The sequence below is a fragment of the Schistocerca nitens genome, chromosome 8 (assembly GCF_023898315.1).
Source record: "Schistocerca nitens isolate TAMUIC-IGC-003100 chromosome 8, iqSchNite1.1, whole genome shotgun sequence".
NCBI classification, from domain to species: Eukaryota; Metazoa; Arthropoda; class Insecta; order Orthoptera; family Acrididae; genus Schistocerca; species Schistocerca nitens.
Genome location: NC_064621.1, coordinates 420,617,410 through 420,638,248, shown reverse-complemented (window position 1 = coordinate 420,638,248; position 20,839 = coordinate 420,617,410). Strand labels below are relative to the sequence as shown.

The window sequence follows — 20,839 nt, the reverse complement described above, 5'->3', positions numbered from 1 at the left end:
AACATGTAAGTAGCTAGTAAGTACAACTCACCTGTTGTGATTTTATCGCTGTTAACTGCATACTACTGATTGGTGACACAGAAACGATCATCCACATATGCATTTCGCAAGCCACCAAACGATACGTGGTGTGCACTACCTGTTATTTGCGGTGATACACGAGATTTATCTCTCTGTACAATACTGTGTAGCAACGAAAGTGAAGTAACCAGTAGGGAAGGAGGAAACTAAGTGAAACTTCACGGGTTGAAGGAGTGTATAATGTTATTGCATTACAAAATCGAGTCAAATTCACAAATAACTCAGCATTATGAGCCCAGTTATCAGTAAGACGTTGCACGTTCCCTGGCCTGGGTGCACGTATTCGGATAATAAGAATGTCTTGAAGCTGAATCATCTGCTGAGGCACTATCCCACAACTGTTGTAACTGGTTTTTGATCTCTTGATACTGGAATTGGATCGGGGTGGGAGCTGGTTCCACATGTGTTCTATCGAAGACAGGGACGAATCCTGCTGTCGTGGAGGTACTGATATATTACCCACACGGTTCATAAGTGCCATTTGTCCTGTTGAAAAATGGCACCATGATTCTGTCGCGTGAGAGGTAACATATGAGGACACGGCATGTCTGTGACGTACCATTATGCCATTAGAGGTCCATTAAACACTATCAGCCATGACGTGAAGTCATACACGATGGCTGACCAAACAATGTCGCCAGGAGTAACGCCGCTGTGCCTTTCCAAAACGCCGGAAGGTCGAACCTTTTCCCAAGTCGCCAGCGCACTCGTCGACGCTGGCAACCCGGGGCATTGCAGAAGGGTGATTCATCACTGAAGACAATGCGACGCCATTCATCTGTAGTCCATGCACACCGGTCAAGGCACGACTCCAAAAGCAGCCATTACTGTTGTGGTAACGGCAGCGTACGCACGGGAAGGTGATTTTCTAGTCCGGCTACTGCTTCTCTCCGACCAAACAGTGTGGGATGACACAGATTGTTGCATGGATTTCGATACTTCTTCTCGGACGGCAGGAGCAGATACGGAGGGATTACGGTCTGTTTTGTGCACTATACAGCGATCCTCCCTTGTGGCGGTGAGACATGCACGACCGGAATGTGAAGTCTAGTATTCCAGCCTTCACGTTCCCACACAGTCCAATGTCAGACCACATCAAAATGGCGCACAAATCTGGATATTGCACAGTCGACCAGACGGCCAAATGGAGTCCCACAGTGACACCCTGTCAAGCTGTGTTCATATAATGTTTACCTGATATTGTCACCAGGAGAGTTATCTCTCATTATGAAGTATATACTTTTCTTGTTAGAGAAGTTTCATTTTCCCAGATCCCAGTAACTTTAATTGCCCTCTTTAGATTATCTACATGCATCAAACAATGTGCCACTCTGGGAAGTGTACTGTCATCTAGTCTTGAACATACAGGAGTTCAACTTGGTGGAACCGACGCACCAGTGAGTGTCATACGTCAAGTAATAAAAACAGAATTGTGGTAATCACTCAAAAAAGTTACTGATAAAATACACTTACTACATAAGATATTACTTGCTCTGTCCGTGTTCTAGATCGGTTGATGAGACGTGTACTAAGGCTGCAAGGAATCTCAAGTTTCGTTGTGGAAGGAAATGCTGTGGGGAAGAGAACACGCTCAAATGGATGTAGGTTGCAACAGTTATGCAAAGACCAGAAGGCTTACACAGAACAGAGTAACAGTGAGAGCTCAGTCAAACCATTCTCCACAGAGCATCCCACTAAGGAATGGAACCCGAGTCTAGTGGTTCAGCTCCATGAGAGAAGGAAGACAACTAATATGTTGTCTATTAGGCGGAACTACGGGCCTAATGGAAAACGGGTGACTCGGCTGAGTCACGCAATTTGACTCTTAGTCTCATCACAAGGGGTGGCCATTATTGCACGCGTTTATCACGTAGGCTGACGTAAGGATCAATGAACCATACTTGACAGGAATATAATTAGATACTTAGCTTTAATTCAGCATCAGCGATGAACGTCGATCTTGACTTTGTACAATAATATTTACAAGTGTAGTTGTAGACTGAAATGCGAATACTACTTTACAGTTCTGATTGCTTCACACATATAGATCAATTGGCAATGCATAAACTGTATGTGGCACCTGGCTAGGTCGTAGCTACAGACTTAGCTGAAGACTATGCTAACTAGCGTCTCTGCAGATGAGATCTCTGAAGCTATAACAAGTGAACCATTCCTATTAAAATGGGCTATAGAGCTGGACAGTGCGCTAGCTTGTCTCGTAGGACCAGCCGCGTGGCGGCGCTCGGTCTGCTAGCGTCGACAGTGGCGACTCGTGGGTCCGATGTGTACTGACGGACCGCGGCCGATTTGAAGCCTGCAACCTAGCCAGTGTGGTGCCTTGCGGTGACGCCACAAAATATATATACTGTTTAATTGTTGATGGTAACAGGAAGATTCTGAACAAAAATTCGAGGCGAATTTTGTAAAGGAAGGGGGTCTGTAAAAAATTATTTAATTTTATATTGGTCCGAAAAGCCAAAGGCCCAGAGTTAGAGTCTAGATCCGGCAAATAGTTTCTATATTGAAGGAAGTTTCCTATCCACTGGAGAGCGAAAAATCCGTCCTGGAAACATCCTCCACACTGTGGGAAAGCTGTATCTACATAACACCCTTTCTTTCGGGAATGATAGTCCCGTAAGTTTCTCAGGAGAAACTTCAGCGAGGGTGGGTCGGCAGTCTTGCTTGGATAGCTCAGTTGGCTGAACGGTTCCTCGTGAAAGGCAAAATCCTAGGTTCGAGTCTCGGTTCGGCATAGAGATTCAATAAGTCGGGGAGTTTCAAGATATTTCTTACTTACTTTCTGATTCAAGATAAAGATATGATGTTTATCGATATTTATACCTCACAAAGAATCTAAGGCTTTCAGCTTTTTCTTCTTGTACTGAAACCCTCTTAGTCTTTATATTTCCCAGTATTTGTATAAATTTGTGCTCACAATTAAAATATGAAATGAGTTTCTGCGTAACCAATTGATGAATATAAATTATAAACCCTAAGTAACGACTCGTTGCAGTAAATCTTTCCTAAAGTTAGCGATATTTCAGCACTCTCTATGAGCCTTACACACATTTATGAGGACTCTCCCCGTAATTTTTTCGCACTGAAAATACACTCCTGGAAATTGAAATAAGAACACCGTGAATTCATTGTCCCAGGAAGGGGAAACTTTATTGACACATTCCTGGGGTCAGATACATCACATGATCACACTGACAGAACCACAGGCACATAGACACAGGCAACAGAGCATGCACAATGTCGGCACTAGTACAGTGTATATCCACCTTTCGCAGCAATGCAGGCTGCTATTCTCCCATGGAGACAATCGTAGAGATGCTGGATGTAGTCCTGTGGAACGGCTTGCCATGCCATTTCCACCTGGCGCCTCAGTTGGACCAGCGTTCGTGCTGGACGTGCAGACCGCGTGAGACGACGCTTCATCCAGTCCCAAACATGCTCAATGGGGGACAGATCCGGAGATCTTGCTGGCCAGGGTAGTTGACGTACACCTTCTAGAGCACGTTGGGTGGCACATGATACATGCGGACGTGCATTGTCCTGTTGGAACAGCAAGTTCCCTTGCCGGTCTAGGAATGGTAGAACGATGGGTTCGATGACGGTTTGGATGTACCGTGCACTATTCAGTGTCCCCTCGACGATCACCAGTGGTGTACGGCCAGTGTAGGAGATCGCTCCCCACACCATGATGCCGGGTGTTGGCCCTGTGTACCTCGGTCGTATGCAGTCCTGATTGTGGCGCTCACCTGCACGGCGCCAAACACGCATACGACCATCATTGGCACCAAGGCAGAAGCGACTCTCATCGCTGAAGACGACACGTCTCCATTCGTCCCTCCATTCACGCCTGTCGCGACACCACTGGAGGCGGGCTGCACGATGTTGGGGCGTGAGCGGAAGACGGCCTAACGGTGTGCGGGACCGTAGCCCAGCTTCATGGAGACGGTTGCGAATGGTCCTCGCCGATACCCCAGGAGCAACAGTGTCCCTAATTTGCTGGGAAGTGGCGGTGCGGTCCCCTACGGCACTGCGTAGGATCCTACGGTCTTGGCGTGCATCCGTGCGTCGCTGCGGTCCGGTCCCAGGTCGACGGGCACGTGCACCTTCCGCCGACCACTGGCGACAACATCGATGTACTGTGGAGACCTCACGCCCCACGTGTTGAGCAATTCGGCGGTACGTCCACCCGGCCTCCCGCATGTCCACTATACGCCCTCGCTCAAAGTCCGTCAACTGCACATACGGTTCACGTCCACGCTGTCGCGGCATGCTACCAGTGTTAAAGACTGCGATGGAGCTCCGTATGCCACGGCAAACTGGCTGACACTGACGGCGGCGGTGCACAAATGCTGCGCAGCTAGCGCCATTCGACGGCCAACACCGCGGTTCCTGGTGTGTCCGCTGTGCCGTGCGTGTGATCATTGCTTGTACAGCCCTCTCGCAGTGTCCGGAGCAAGTATGGTGGGTCTGACACACCGGTGTCAATGTGTTCTTTTTTCCATTTCCAGGAGTGTATTATATTGAGAGAGGAAATGTAGTGGTCTCACATATGCAAAGAGCAGTTTTCACGCTGCAGCCAGGCCATATGGATCTAGTTTTCAAATTTCTACTCTGAATCAATTCAGGCAAAAGTATCGATGCTTTATTTGAATAGGGCGGTGAATTTTCTAACGTATCCAGGTAGTTTTTAGCATTTAATGGTACCCAGTTAACAGTACCCTACCTATATTCTTTCGTCAAGAGAACTACAACATTTTTCCTGCGGCATTGGAAAGACATTTCTGAGGAGGCGTGATCAAATAGTAACTTCCTGCAAACCACTGTCCGGCCGTTAGTAGGAGATGGCTCACAAACCAAGCGTACGACAGCACTTAACTCTCGTTCAGTTCGTGCGTTTATTATTGTGAGAGTCGTATCAAGTGCCGAAAATCGTGGCCTTGAGAACAGACACGTGCTACATAGCGAATCTGGTCAGGCAATACTGCACGTTCAATTTCATCTGGAGTTATCGCAGCGTAGAACAATGTGAGGTTTCACATCTGCTTTTTGGAGTCACTGGTGTTTGCTTGTAGTCACCTAGATGCAGTTTGTCCCACATACAAAAAGTCAATAGATGTTAAAGCATACAGACAGTTTTGTATTTCCAACCAATTTAGCGATCTGGTCTGTAATTACACAGATTGACAATGAATTATTCTTCTTAAAGATAAAGGGTCTTTCTATTTAGTTTTGGAGGCTGATTTCAGTTAAAGTTCTTAGAATGTTCAATAGCATGTAGTTTTGACACAATTTTTTTCTGTGAGATGTCCAAAATCCAAATATTTAATCTTTATATTAACGTCAACATTGTTTTGTGAATATTTGCAATGTAATCTGTTACAAAAATGTGGTGTAATACAGCTACCTATTGTAATGTTGCCTGTATGCTTATTTTACATATCGTTTTTATTCGATCTTCAGCAACGGGTTATAAATTGAGTGAGGACTTCTTTTTCGGAGTTTATGGCTTCAGGAGGTTATACTAATTCCTTTTACCTTTTCTGCTGCATCTTTGGCAAACTCATAGTGAGAAAGGCAGTGGTGGAAAATGCCAGACTTTTGCGTACTTCGGCATATCGGTTGGGGATCAGGACAAGCCCTGGTTCAAGTTGTGAGGAAGGAATCCTCCTTCCTGCGCAGATGGGATATTCGTGCGAATGATGAGCACTGGTCTCAAAAATCTCATGAATTACAGTGTCAAGTGTTGGAGGCTAAAATTTATTGTTCGATTTTTTAAAAAAATAAAATAGCTCTTCTTCCTTCACTTCACATAAGACTTGTTATTACGAAACAAATTATTAAAAAACTACCAGAAAATGGTGATTGTTTTATGTGCGTGAGATACAAGACACTGCGGCTATCGTAGACTAAGATGATATAAAGGAGTTCGCGTCAATCCTGACGTTCGGAAACTAATGAAACAAGAAATATTTGAAGTCGAAGTGAATTAAATTTAAAGATCATCTTAGATATCCTCCAAGCAAATTGTCAACAAGTTTCGTAGCAACTGCAGGGACTCTGATTACAAAAATTATTAAGAGACCTGCTGGATAATTTCAAAGTGTTGATACCTCAGTGAGCTTGAAGTAGCACTTACTGGACTCTAGAAAAGCTAGATCCTGTGAGTGAGGAACAGCAAGACAGGCTCCATCAAGACATTAAACGAATGGAACGGGGACACCAGGGCTTATTGGATGCCAGCTTGTTAGCTGATTACTGTTGGAGACTGGACAACGAGTGTCCTCAGTCAGAGCACAGAAGAAAACGCAATGAACATTTAAGGAGAAACATTTGTGCATTTGTATTGGTTCTGAAGAAAGTAATACTTTGTTATAATGTTAGCAGTCCCGTATTTTATCATGATCTTTTTGACAAAGTATTTTTTATTGTGTTTCGTACTTTGTGAAAATCACGTTGTGTGATAGAGAGAAATCCTTAGCATTTCTGAACTTAGCATATCAAAAATCATCGTAATCACCAAAGATGGTTAAGAAAAAAAATGCAAAATACAAATTTGTAGATCTGTGTTATCTGTGCGGAATTGGGGAGGCATACGGCATGTGTATACTAAATCTACAGCCTTATATTCAGTGAAATATCTTCCAATAAATGTAGCAGCGTATGAGTTAGGTACTGAAGATACTTGAATCTGTTTAGAGTCCCATAAATAAAACAGAGACCAAACATGCAATTATTGAGAAGCTGGCACCACTTGCTGACATACTTCTCAAACAGCGTGGTTTTTCATCCAACCACAAGTACATATTACGGAAACTGATTTGCTCATCAGTACTTATTTGTTTCAAAATTAACAACGTTATTGCTTAGCAACGTCGCGTCATTTTACAATTTTCGTAGACAATATTCGAAGAGCAGTAACTGATTTTGAAAGTCAATATCGTATGTCGTCTATTTTAGACAGTGATTTGGTTGTTTACGGTATAAATTAAAACAAAAACTGGTGTCACCTTTATTTTCTTCCACGACACGCTTCGACAGATTACTTCCTCGTCTTCCGATGGATGGTAGATTACAGTCTGGCCGGGTGGTGTAGTGGCAGCCGTAGAGCGGCAAGATCATGGAGAATGAACACCGAAAATCAACATTACAATTCGCTTTGCGAAACGACTTTTCTAGACCAAAAGCACTCAAGCGCTTTTTAAAGGAAGGGGCCAAGGTCCTGGCTGTCGACATCGTCAACGTCCACTTTTCGATCGTGAGTAATACGGTCTCTTTGAAACTTACTAATGACGCTACATACGACCTGGTTCTTCGAGAGATGAAGCAAAGACTCCCCTTCTGCCACGCGGACGGGAATATTGTCGAGGCTGACCAGGCCATAATGGGGCGGCGTACTCCCGTTTGAACTCCCAGAGCCAGACGTCGTGGCATCCTCCGCCCCTACGGCGTGGTGCAAGAAGACATAGCAGAAAAGTGAACCCGATTCAGCGTCAACGGAGTAGGCCAGGTGTGCATTGAGCTTCAAATAGGAGGCTGCCAGGCCATAGTTATTTATGACGGCCAGCCTAAAACATGTTCCGGATGTGGCAAGGAAGATCATCTACATTCCGCCTACATCCTTCACTGGGTCACACAGGTTCCGCCCCAGGATGTGGTACTTTTACTCTTTTACCAATGCCGATGATTCTACCAGTGACTTGCATTGTAAGGCTCAAGACGGCTCCTCCGCCTGACAAAGCAGACTGATGTTACTGTACCTTGTGATGGTGAGGTGTGAGTCAATGCCATAAACACACACATATTGCTGCTATGTTCCAGCTTTTCGTGTTTTGTTCCGATCTTTTTATATTTACATACAGATTAAAATCATCATTCATCATCTAATGTGTCTGAGGTATTCGAATTTTCATCTATGTTATTTTTGATCTTACCACACCTTTTGGTTACAAATTAACTATTACCCAGCGTATTTTCCACTAACCTGTCCCTTCTTCTCTTACGAATTTCATGTAGCTTCTTTCCTCGCATATAATTTTAGTAAATCTTGATTTCATATCTTATTTTTATCACATTTCAAATACTATCACTTTGTTCTTCTTCAGATTTCCGATAGTATATACAGTATTCCACTTCCATACAATACTGTACACATTTAGGAACTTATTCTTCAACTCCATACCATTATTTAGCAGATAGCTCTTTTACTGAAGAAATCTTTGTCTGTACCAAGCTACTTCTGCTGTCTTCTTGCTTCAGTTATCATTACTTGATATGCTTCTTAGACTGGAGAATTCGTTCGCTTTTTCCGAAAATCCATCCCCAATCTTGATGTTGTGCAACTCACTGTTACCATCGTCTTTACCGTGTCATCCTTTTCCCACTGTCTATGCTAAGTCCTCTTTACTCTCGGTCAGAATACATTTGAAAATCAACTTGTCATCGGAGGACTGTGTATTTTACGCCCACAGGCACCAACGCCACCGCCCAGTTGAACTGGAACGCGGGACACGCTGACCTACGGCTCGAGGGGTCCTCAGAAAGGTCGTGGCTCTGAGGACTGCCTGTACGTCAACGTATACGTGCCCCTGGTGAACGACAGCTCTCCACTGGCCGTGATGGTCAACATCCACGGTGGCGGCAACACGACGGGTTTCTCTAGATTTAGAAGGCCTGATTTCTTCATGGACAAGGGCGTTCTAGTGGTCACTTTCAACTATCGCCTCGGTTCCATTGGTAAGTGGTTTCATGGCAATGATTAACCAAGTAGTTGGAACAAACTAAGGCTTATCTCTCCAGTTAAGAGTCTCGTAATACAAAATCTATATTCTTACTAAAAAAGTTGAGCTCACTGGCGCTGTATCCAATGCTGACCACAGTTATAATTCCCGCTCGAGTGGCATGCAGTTTGCACTGGTCTTCACTTTTTCTGCACTCTTTAGGTTGACCGGATGGAGTTTTCAAGCATGGGTTCCCACACACAGCAGGTACCTCAAGAAACTCTCGTATAATACATGATACCTTATGTGCAAAATTTAGAAGCATGCTGTGTAGAGACTATGGGGTAACCTAAATCAGAAATGAATTTGAATTTTACAGGTTCTGGTGTCGGTTGCTACTGAATACTATTTATTAATAATAAGGTGCAAGCAAAGGTACCACCTTTCCTCCTTCCAGCTACCTATTCTGTATTTATGGGAGTGGATGTATGGTCACACTCACAGTATCGCTTCTTTTGTCAAAAGCATTTCTTGTGGATGATGGGATAATACCTTCAACATAGCTACATCGGTATATCAAATGTTTTGTCTGAAATAAAACCAAAACGGTTCAACAAACAGATTCAATTTCTACTTCTTCGAACTGTAGGAAACCACTTGCTGGCTACTGTCTTAAGAACGATGAAAACCAAGGCATTTCTCCAGTTTAATACGCCGATTCAGCGAAAACTTTGAGATCAATGATTCGGACTGAGAATATAGAAGCTGATGGTATGTGGATAATGCCAAATAAATTATTATTATTATTATATTAAATTTTTAATATTATTATTAAATAATTATTTATTAAATTTTTATTTATTATTAAATTTTTATTAAATTTTTATTATTAAATTTTTATAAAATGGGCCCATGGCGTGTGTGAACTGCTGGAAGGACATCATACTACGTTTATAGGGATTACTTTACTTTACTTTACTTTTACAATTTAAGCGCTATTCCGTTATCGAACATAAATAATTGGTGGCTTGTCCCGGCGCAGATATAAGTGACCGCTGGTTAAAGTAATATAATTACTTCACTAAAGCTAATCTCACGCAGGTTGTAACATAAATTCAAGTTTATTAAAAAATATTGAAGCTGCACCACATAATCACATTCCATCTTAAACATTTATCGTATCTCTTAACGAACTGAAAAGTGCTTTTGCATAAAATGATGTTACCTGAGAATTTTGAAATATAACGGAATGTGAGGTATCCTAACTGCTTGGCTACGATCTCGCGCAAAAACTCTCAAATATATCTGCAAAAAGATGCCCGACAACTGAGACATCATAAAGCGCTGGATCCTCGAATATTCCTGTGAATTTTCCGTACAAGTTCGTTGCTCACTACAGACGAACGGTAACTTCAATCGACATCATGAACGTTTGTCCTTCCATTCTAAAACTAGTAACGGCATTGACGCATCAATGGTACATTTAAACCCCATTCATCACATTTCGTCCGTACGCAGCACATGTTTCATGACGAATGTCGGCAGATCTAAGATTTTCTACCAGCAAAAAGTATAATATAGAACGTATCTAACATCTGTCTCGGTTTGCAATTGCAACAGTTATTTTGAATGGCCGCGGCAGGCGAACAAGTTTCTATTTGTACCAGACCTCCTAAATCAGTGTTCCGACAATTTGGTTCTGTTAAGTACTTTCCTTGCTACATGAATATGACGATTACTTTCAGGATAGCACTGGTATAGATTGCACATGTATCACGAGAATTTACTAAATTTAGTCTCACTTACTGATAAGGCAATTCCGGACTCACACTAAATTATCCTCATCCATGCACTTGCTGTGGCATGTGCCAGGTTTCCTGAGCCTTCAGAACGACGACATTCCTGGCAACGCTGGCCTCAAGGACCAGGTGTTCGCCCTGCAGTGGGTGCAGTGCAACATCGCGGCCTTCGGCGGCGATCCGGACAAGGTCACCATCTTCGGTGAGAGCGCAGGCGGCTCCTCCACGTCACACTTGTTCCTCTCCCTGGCTACGAAAGGTGAGTCCTACCGAGCGTCAGTTTCATGTTAACATCCATCGCAAACCATGTTTCGAAATCAGTCCAGTTCAAGTGGAAAATGGGACTGCATCTGGGTATTTGCATATTGCAAGTTTGGCATTAATGAATTTTCTGGTTGAAATGGCTCTGAGCACTATGGGACTCAACGTCTTAGGTCATCAGTCCCCTAGGACTTAGAACTACTTAAACCTAACTAACCTAAGGACATCACACACATCCGTGCCCGAGGCAGGATTCGAACCTGCGACCGTAGCGGTTCCTCGGTTCCAGACTGAAGCGCCTAGAACCGCTCGGTTACTTCGGCCGGCAATGGATTTTCTAATTAAAGTCACTAATGAATGTAATCCGCATTTTTACAACTGCGATCCAAACTACGCAATAAGAAATTTTTGATCTGATGTTTTTGAGGTTTAACGTGGATGCAAACAGAATAAAAAGCAATGTTTTATTTATTACTAAATGTAAGTTTGCACTGTACAGGAAAACATGAAATTTCTTTATATCATATGTTGCGGCCAAGATCTATTTACCGATATGTGAATATTTTTTCTCTGCTTCACTTTGGTGAGAAAGCTGTTGGATGTTCAGTCCTCTAGGGAATTTTATTCCACCGAAACGCGCCAATAACATACTCTGATACGACAGATACCAATACCAGAAAGTTACTGGTATAAAAATTTACAACCAAGCAGCTAAATTTAGATCTCTTTCAGTAAGGAACACTTTCCGATGTTTGTACAATAGCCTATTTTTAATATCATATTTGGACATCTGTTTTATGGGGTATGAAATGTAGTCCTTCATTATTTTACTGAGCAACATTGTGACACTGTTAGATTTTTAGAGCCAGTACTCTTTTCATCCTATGAATCAGTTCACCAGTGGTCCGCAGCTCTTGGTCGTGCGGCAGCGTTCTCGCTTCCCTCGCCCGCGTTCCCGGGTTCGATTCCCGGCGGGATCAGGGTTTTCTCTGCCTCGTGATGACTGGGTGTTGTGTGATGTCCTTAGGGTAGTTAGGTTTAAGTAGTTCTAAGTTCTAGGGGAATGATGACCATAGCTGTTAAGGCCCATAGTGCTCAGTGCCATTTGAACCATTTTTTTGTTCGCCAGTGGGATTAAGAACATTTTCATTCAAAATATACCGTAACTATTTAAGATCTAGCACGAAAAAATTACATTTTCGTCGTCTGCATCGCAGAATGTCAGCTTGGAATATGTCAAATGGCATATCCGAATTCTACTGGTCATTGATTTTTACCATGAAGGTTATTGTTGTAGGCCTGCGGCTATGAAGGTTGAAATCCAGGGACTGAACCATATCATAGGAGTTACCTGTAATCTTAGCATCCGGTCTAGTTTTTCTTTCGCTACGTCTTTTAACTGCAGAGGGTACTGTCTCATGAAGACATGGGAACGCCTTAAACGATGTGGACCCAACCTGACACTATTTTGAATAACTGATGGCAATCAACGTAATTTTTTCTAATCAGTAGACTGACTGGTGATTCTAGGTTGATTTGGCCTTACATTTTAAAACTATACAATGTAAAAGCGTCAGAGTCCAATATGTTAGTAGCTGAAGGGAAATTCATCGTAAAGAGAGTTCAACTAAGAGCTACATTTTTATGCCTCACTTTTAAAGTATTTTGTCGTGTCAGGTCAATCCAGATGATATATTTACTCGTGAGGACTGGTCTGACACAGATGAAATGTTTCCGCTGCTGTCAAAAAAGAATTACCTTACAGTATCCCACTGCATGTTGTTTTCGTTCCTCTAGCTACATTTTTATGCCTTACTTTTAAAGTATTTTGTCGTGTCAGGTCAATCCAGATGATATATTTACTCGTGAGGACTGGTCTGACACAGATGAAATGTTTCCGCTGCTGTCAAAAAAGAATTACCTTACAGTATCCCACTGCATTTTGTTTTCGTTCTTCTAGCTACATTTTTATGCCTTACTTTTAAAGTATTTTGTCGTGTCAGGTCAATCCAGATGATATATTTACTCGTGAGGACTGGTCTGACACAGATGAAATGTTTCCGCTGCTGTCAAAAAAGAATTACCTTACAGTATCCCACTGCATTTTGTTTTCGTTCCTCTAGCTGCACCGGGGTCAGTGTCTAACACGACGCTGCATTGTCCCTACATACAAGAGATAATTACATAACACATGTTTTGATTTGGTAACTAAACTGTACAGTCACCCTCCCCTCCCCCATCCTCCCCCCCCCCTCCCCCGCCCCGTATATCATTTTCAGAGCATTCATACAGGAGTGGTCTAATATCAAAATCCACAGTGGTCACATTGTCCAAGGAATTGCCATGAACTATTCCATTCAACTTTGTGTTAATCACTTTATTGGAACCTGAGATTTGCAATACCAGAACAGATTATGGAAGAATTAAACAGATATTATTCCAAGCTAATGTGTAGCTTTTTGACAGATAATGCCTCATTTATGGGTAATGTGATTCTGCCTGTCACAATTATCTATTTCACCTCGATGGTTGGTTCTAAGACATATTTCCACATTTCAAAATGGTTTTTATTCTTTTTTACATTGGAATTGGTGTAGTTCTCTTTACAGTGTTAGTAAAAGGAATTAGATTTTTGCACATATGAAGATTTGATTCAGGACGACGTAATCGCCGATAGCTGAAGCCAGCATCATTGTCTTGGCTTTGCTTTGGTTTACCTTGAGGTTGAAGTAGTTGATTGGCTGATCGTCGTAGGCCACATGTGTCTCAGATGCTGTGCTGCCATGAGTTAATGGAGTTGTTGGGTAAGAATAGTTTCAAGGATTCTCCTAAGAACAGACGTGAGGCTGACAGGTCCTTAGGATTAGATTTTAGGAAAATTTGAACTGTGCCTGATTTCCACAACCTAAGTAAAAGATGATACTGCAAAGGATGACAAGGATTCGTAAAAAACATGGGGCAATTTCTGAGGCAACAGTATTCATTGGTATGGGGCCTGGACGAAGTATTTCGCTTTATAGAGAGTGTTTCTGCTATGTCTTCATTTGCTGTTTGTGTCAAACTGGTGTCTTTGACCTGTCTGTGGAATACCTAGTAAGTAACGGATGTGAAGTGTGAGAGGTGGGAGATTTATGATTTGTGCATTAGTAGACACAGGGATTCAATAAGTAATCAAACTTGAGGTGTGAAGGTAAGATGCAGAGTGGTTGGTTTTGTTGAAACGGTCTTGAAGGGACCTTTTGTTCTCTAGGAGGGAATTAATGCGCATAGGGAGCTGGTCTGGTGCGCTGCTGTGTTTATTAGGTCTCATCCATTAAAGAATCTTCGTGACATAGTTGTTTACTCTGGCGATATCCGCAGTCGGTGTTACGAGAGGAGTGTCTCAGTCTGCTGACTCATAGCCCTCACTACCGTATCTTTGTTTGATGGGAGTTCAAGTGATTCCGGTTTCAAATCACTGCTTGGGACAGAAATATTAAATGAGGTTGGTAAGTGGCTGATCGGTCAGCTTACAAGTGATTGGTGCGCCCGGAGCCCAAAGGTCTGCCACTTTAAAGAATAAACCTTAAAGTAAATGGGAAATGCAGATCACAGTGCTCCATGAGCTTGTTACATCAAAATATTAAAGAAGAGAGACAAAGTGGAAATTGAATATGACATTATGTTACTGTCAGAATTTACATCCCCAGAGAAGATATAGATTTTCTTTACAGCTACATGTTTCCGTTGATTTCTAGCGAATAGATTCTGTGGAGATTGAAGAATAATCATTTTTACTAAAGGCATCACTCAAATAAGAAAGGTCATTAGAGATGTAGCACATTTTGAGACCCGATGTGTCCTTTTTGAGGGAACTATCTTCGAAATTCTCTTAGGCGACTCAGGTAAACCACGTAACGTCTGGTAACCGGACATTGTTCTGAACCGCTGTCCTCCCGTTTGCGAGTCCAGCGTCTTACCAGTGGCTCATCTTACTCGGTGCCTCATTAAGGTTTCTCATTGATTTGACGCTACAATGTACTGAGAACTGGGTGTGGTGCATACTGCGAATACGATCATATTTCAGGTGTACCACTTACTAGAGATACATAAAAATTTGTGCCGGGCTGGGACTCGAACCCTGATTTTCCACTTGTCGCGAGCGGTCACCTTAGTCACTTCAGCAATGCGCACAGGCTTCAAGGACGGATCCAAACATCCGTATGTCCAAGTGTTTACGTCCCATATTGCTTGCACATTAGGTGACTGTCGCACAGCAAGAGACAATGTTTTGATCGTCAGTTTGCCCTTGCTTTAACGTGAAAGACAATTATTGTAGTGTCTGTATCTCACAGTGTGTGTATGGTTCGATGCAAATGTCCTTCAGACGTACATGCATGTCTCAAGGACAATTACTTCGAACTTCGCAGTGTCAGTAAAATACAGAAATTGTAATAACCGTATAAATCTCTTATTTAGGTCATCTAAATAGCTCCAGCTTCAAGCTGTAGTAGACTTCACACTGCAGAATTAGAGACATAAACGAGTTAATTTCCTACAAAGGCTTCAGTGATAACTTTTTGTTTCATTTTTCAAGAGAAAATATAGTTACGGCATTACTTCATTACAGACAACCACAGCACAGATAAACACTCATAGGTAACATCTACGTATAAATAACTTATGAAATCATGATTTGGAAATATTACAACCGCAAGAAATCAAGACATAGTGGACATCTCAGCGTAGTAAACATAATGGCGATTTAAATTTATGAATCAACAGTGGATAGTAGGGTGTTACAAAAAGGGACGGCCAAACATTCAGGAAACATTCCTCACACACAAAGAAAGAAAATATGTTATGTGGACATGTGTCCGGAAACGCTTACTTTCCACATTAGAGCTCATTTTATTACTTCTCTTCAAATCACATTAGTCATGGAATGGAAACACACAGCAACAGAACGTACCAGCGTGACTTCAAACACTTTGCTACAGGAAATGTTCAAAATGTCCTCCGTTAGCGAGTATACATGCATCCACCCTCCGTCGCATGGAATCCCTGATGCGCAGATGCAGCCCTGGAGAATGGCGTATTGTATCACAGCCGTCCACAAAACGAGCACGAAGAGTCTCTACATTTGGTACCGGGGTTGCGTAGACAAGAGCTTTCAAATGCCCCCATAAATGAACGTCAAGAGGATTGAGGTGGAGGCCATGGAATTGGTCCGTCTCTACCAATCTTTTGTTGAGAAGCGTACGAACACTTCGACTGAAATGTGCATGAGCTCCATCGTGCATGAACCACATGTTGTGTCGTACTTAAAAGGCACATGTTCTAGCAGCACAGGTAGAGTATCCCGTATGAAATCATGATAACGTGCTCCATTGAGCGTAGGTGGAAGAACATGGGGCCCAATCAAGACATCACCAAAAATGCTGCCCAACCGTTCACAGAAAATCTGTGTTGATGACGTGATTGCACAATTGCGTGCGGATTCTCGCCAGCCCACACATGTTGAATGTGAAAATTTTCAATTTGATCACGTTGGAATGAAGCCTCATCCGTAAAGAGAACATTTGCACTGAAATGAGGATTGACACATTGTTGGATGAACCATTCGCAGAAGTGTGCCCGTGGAGGCCAATCAGCTGCTGATAGGGCCTGCACACGCTGTACATGGTACGGAAACAACTGGTTCTCCCGCAGCACTCTCCATACAGTGACGTGGTCAACGTTACCTTCTACAGCAGCAACTTCTCTGACGCTGACATTAGGGTTATCGTCAACTGCACGAAGCATTGCCTCGTCCATTGCAGGTGTCCTCGTCGTTCTAGGTCTTCCCCAGTCGCGAGTCATAGGCTGGAATGTTCCGTGCTCCCTAAGACGCCGATCAATTGCTTCGAACGTCTTCCTGTCGGGACACTTTCGTTCTGGAAATCAGTCTCGATACAAACGTACCGCGCCACGGCTATTGCCCCGTGCTAATCCATACATCAAATGGGCACCTGCCAACTCCGCATTTGTAAACATTGCACTGACTGCAAAACCACGTTCGTGATGGACACTAACCTGTTGATGCTACGTACTGATGTGCTTGATGCTAGTACTGTAGAGCAATGAGTCGCATGTCAACACAAGCACCGAAGTCGACGTTACCTTCCTTCAATTGGGCCAACTGGCGGTGAATCGAGGAAGTACAGTACATACTGACGAAACTAAAATGAGCTCTAACATGGAAATTAAGCGTTTCCGGACACATGTCCACATAACATCTTTTCTTTATTTGTGTGTGAGGAATGTTTCCTGAAAATTTGGCCGTACCTTTTTGTACGCCCTGTATCGACAATCTGTAAAGATACATTGAACAAAGCAACCTGGAAATCGATTATTCGGCCGATTTTTGAATATTCCTCGGACATTCTCGGACCCATAACTGAAATAAGAGATGGAAGATAAACTGGAGATTGAAGAAGAACAGCAGATTCCTTTAGTCAAAACGCGAAATTATCACAGATATGCTCCTGCAAGTCCAGTGGCAGACATTACACGAGTATGTGGTAACCTGTTAGAAATCCATAACAAACTTTAGTAGAAGAGTCATATATTCCTTCGTCCTACGTATATCTCGCAGAAAGACCATGAAAGTAAAATAAGAAAGATATGTGCTCACACGGAGACCAACAGTCCTCCTTCCCACACGCTGTTTGGATGTTGTAACTTACTATTAATTCAGTCCAAATATCCAAAGTAGCATAAAACTTATTTGCTGCCATAGTTCACAAAAACTGATAGCAGATTGCACGCTACTACTATCAGATTATACACTTGCTTGACAATGCGGCACTAGTACAGAAATGTGGCAACACAATAAAAATACCAATAACATTTGTTAAGAGATGGGACAGAAATTTTACTTAATTTTGGTAAGAGTTATGTGTCGCATTTTGTGTCTTGCACCTAATAGAATGAAATCCAAGAACTATCACTGTCTCTTGGCAGTCAACGGTATTACTACGACTGAATACAATTATGCAGGCACTGCTTTTTCTGTCCTAGTTCTTCATAAATAGCGACTTCTCAGTTGGAACGTGGTCGTCAGAACACAAACCACGGAACTGTGCTCCATAGCATACCTGCATCAACTCTACTGGGCTGACTGTAGGCAGTGGAAAGAACTGTCTAACCGCAGGATCGGAATTGAGGGAGTGTCTGTGGCGCATCGTCCTTCTGCCTGTCCGCAGATGGCTCTTCGTCTGCTCCGGGACTAGTCGGAAACAAAGTACTCCCCGGTTTTTAGCGTTTACCTAAGCGGCTGGCAATACTATAGATGGATGAGCGTGACGTGCTGACGGACGTAGTGCAGAAGCAGCAAGAGGTCTGGATATTTGAGCGCCATCTGGAGACTGCTGCTGAGAACTGAGTGTTGCCTGGGTTGTGGTTGTGTGTGGGTGGTGGCGGCCGCTTGTGGTATTTGTTGTGTTCCGCTTAGGCCTGGTGCGTATCGTACACCATTCTCGACAGCACAGTAAAGCGCCGAGGTGACACCGGTAAACAAACTATCCTCGACCACACGTCAAAACATCTCTTGCAGATTATGAATGTAGTTGTAGGTGTACTTCTTCTACAAACCTCATCAGCATTCAACCCACTTGCTCTATTACATTTTGCTATTCTATATATTCACTTAAAGTGCCGTGAGGCGAGTGAAATACTGGAAATATACTGAAGCGACAAAATTCATGGGATAGCGATATGCACGTATACAGATGGCAGTAGCATCACGAATACAAGGTATGAAAGAGCAGTGCTTTGGCGGAGCTGTCACCTGTAGTCAGTTGATTCAGGTGAAACGGTATCCTAGGTAATTATGACCGCACGACGGGAATTAATAGGCTTTGAAGGCGGAATGGTAGTTGGAGCTGGACGCTTCGAAAATCGTTAGAGAATTAAATATCCTGAGACCCATAGTCTCAAGAGTGTGCCGAGCATTACCTTCCACCACGGACAACGTTGTGGCAGAAGGGCTTCACGTTAGACTGAAAAATGTTCAAATGTGTGTGAAATCTTATGGGACCTAACTGCTAAGCTTACACACTACTTAACCGAAATTATCCTAAGGACAAACAGACATACCCATGCCCGAGGGAGGACTCGAACCTCCACCGGGACCAGCCGCACAGTCCATGACTGGAGCGCCTCAGACCGCTCGGCTAATCTCGCGCGGCGTTAGATTGAGATTAGGGGAATTTTCGTAGAGTTGTCAGTGCTAACAGTCAACTAACACTTCGATAAATAATAGCAGAAATTAATGTGGGACGCAAGACGAACGTTCCCGTTTGGACAGGGCGGCGAAATTTGGCGTTGAAGAGCTATGGCGGCATACTACCAATGCCAGTGCCTTTGCCAACAGCGCGATATCGCCTGCAGCACCTCGCTTGCTTTCCGGACCGTAAGGGTTTGACCCTAGACGAATGGAAAAATGTGGCCTGGTAAAATGAATTCTGATTTCAGTTGGTAAGAGCTGATGATACGGTTCGCGAGTGGCGCTGACGGCACAATGACATGGACCCAATTGTCAAAAAGGCATTGTACAAGTCGGTGGTGGCTCCATGATGGTGTGGGCTATGTTACATATAATGGACTGGGTCTTCGGTTCCAATTGAACCGATCGTTGACTGGAAATGCTTATGTTCGGCTGCTTGGAGAGCATTTGCACCCTCTCATCGTCTTCACGTTCACAAACAAGGTTGAAATTTTTATGGATGACAATATGGAGTGCCACCGGGTCACAGTTATTCGCTATTGGTTTGAAGAACTTTCTAGAACGTGGATGACAATGCGCCTTGTCAAAAGGCGTTGGTTTGAAGAATATTGTGCAGAATTCGAGCGAGTGATTTGGCCACTCAGATCGTCCGTCATAAATCCAGTCCAACATGCATGGAACGTAATCGAGAGATCAGTTCGTGTACAAAAACCAGCAGCGGCAACACCTTCGCAGTTATGGACGGCTATAGAGGCAGCATGGCTCAATACATCTGCAGAGGACTTGCAACGATTTTTTGAGTCCATTCCTCGTCGAGTTGCTGCACGAAATCGGTCAAAAGGAGGTCCGACACGAAATTAAGAGATATCCAATGACTTTTGTCTTCTCAGAGTATTATCTGACAGTATTTGTTAACATCGAGTATAGGTTTAAGTGTCAGGAAGTCGTTTCTGAAAGTATTTGTACGGAATGTAGGCATGTATGGAAGTGAAACATGGATGATAAATAGTTTGGACAAGAAGAGAATAGAAGCTTTCGAAATGTGGTGCTACAGAAGAATGCTGAAGATTAGATGGGTAGATCACATAACTAATGAGAAAGTATTGAATAGGATTGGGGAGAAGAGAAGTTTGTGGCACAACTTCACTAGAAGAAGGGATCGGTTGGTAGGACATGTTCTGTGGCATCAAGGGATCACCAGTTTAGTATTGGAGGGCAGCGTGGAGGGTAAAAATCGTAGAGGGAGACCAAGAGACGAATACACTAAGCAGATTCAGAAGGATGTAGGTTGCAGTAGGTACTGGGAGATGAAGAAGCTTGCACAGGATAGAGTAGCATGGAGAGCTGCTCAAACCAGTCTCAGAACTGAACACCACAACAACAACAACAACATCTGACACTAACTAGTGGAGATGCAGAAGTTCTGTATTTTTGATCATGGTTGATTATTTGGACGAAATGAGGCCACTGTTTTTTTTTTACAGGTCTGTTCCGTGGAGCGATAATGGAGAGCGGCGTAGCGAACGGCAACTGGAGCGTAGAGCCGAGCCCCAGAGAGAAGGCTGGCGGCGGCGCTCGGCTTCCAGACGCAGGGCGCCAACGATTCCGCCGTAGCTGCCTTCTTGAGGACCGTCAACCACACAGACCTCACCAGGGACAACAGCCGGGCCCTCTCAGACTTCGTGAGTCGAACTGTGGCAGTTTTGTTAGTCCTA

General features: G+C 43.3%; 1 protein-coding gene across 1 annotated transcript in view; it reads left to right on the top strand.

Moving 5' to 3' along the window:
* Positions 1 to 20,839, top strand: part of LOC126199592 (venom carboxylesterase-6-like) — a 76,684-nt gene that overhangs the window by 17,757 nt on the left and 38,088 nt on the right. Inside the window, exons 3-6 of the mRNA XM_049936518.1 lie at positions 1,292 to 1,478; positions 8,637 to 8,832; positions 10,689 to 10,874; positions 20,609 to 20,806. Of these exons, the coding sequence (XP_049792475.1) occupies positions 1,292 to 1,478; positions 8,637 to 8,832; positions 10,689 to 10,874; positions 20,609 to 20,806 (767 nt within the window). The remainder of the gene's footprint in view (positions 1 to 1,291; positions 1,479 to 8,636; positions 8,833 to 10,688; positions 10,875 to 20,608; positions 20,807 to 20,839) is intronic.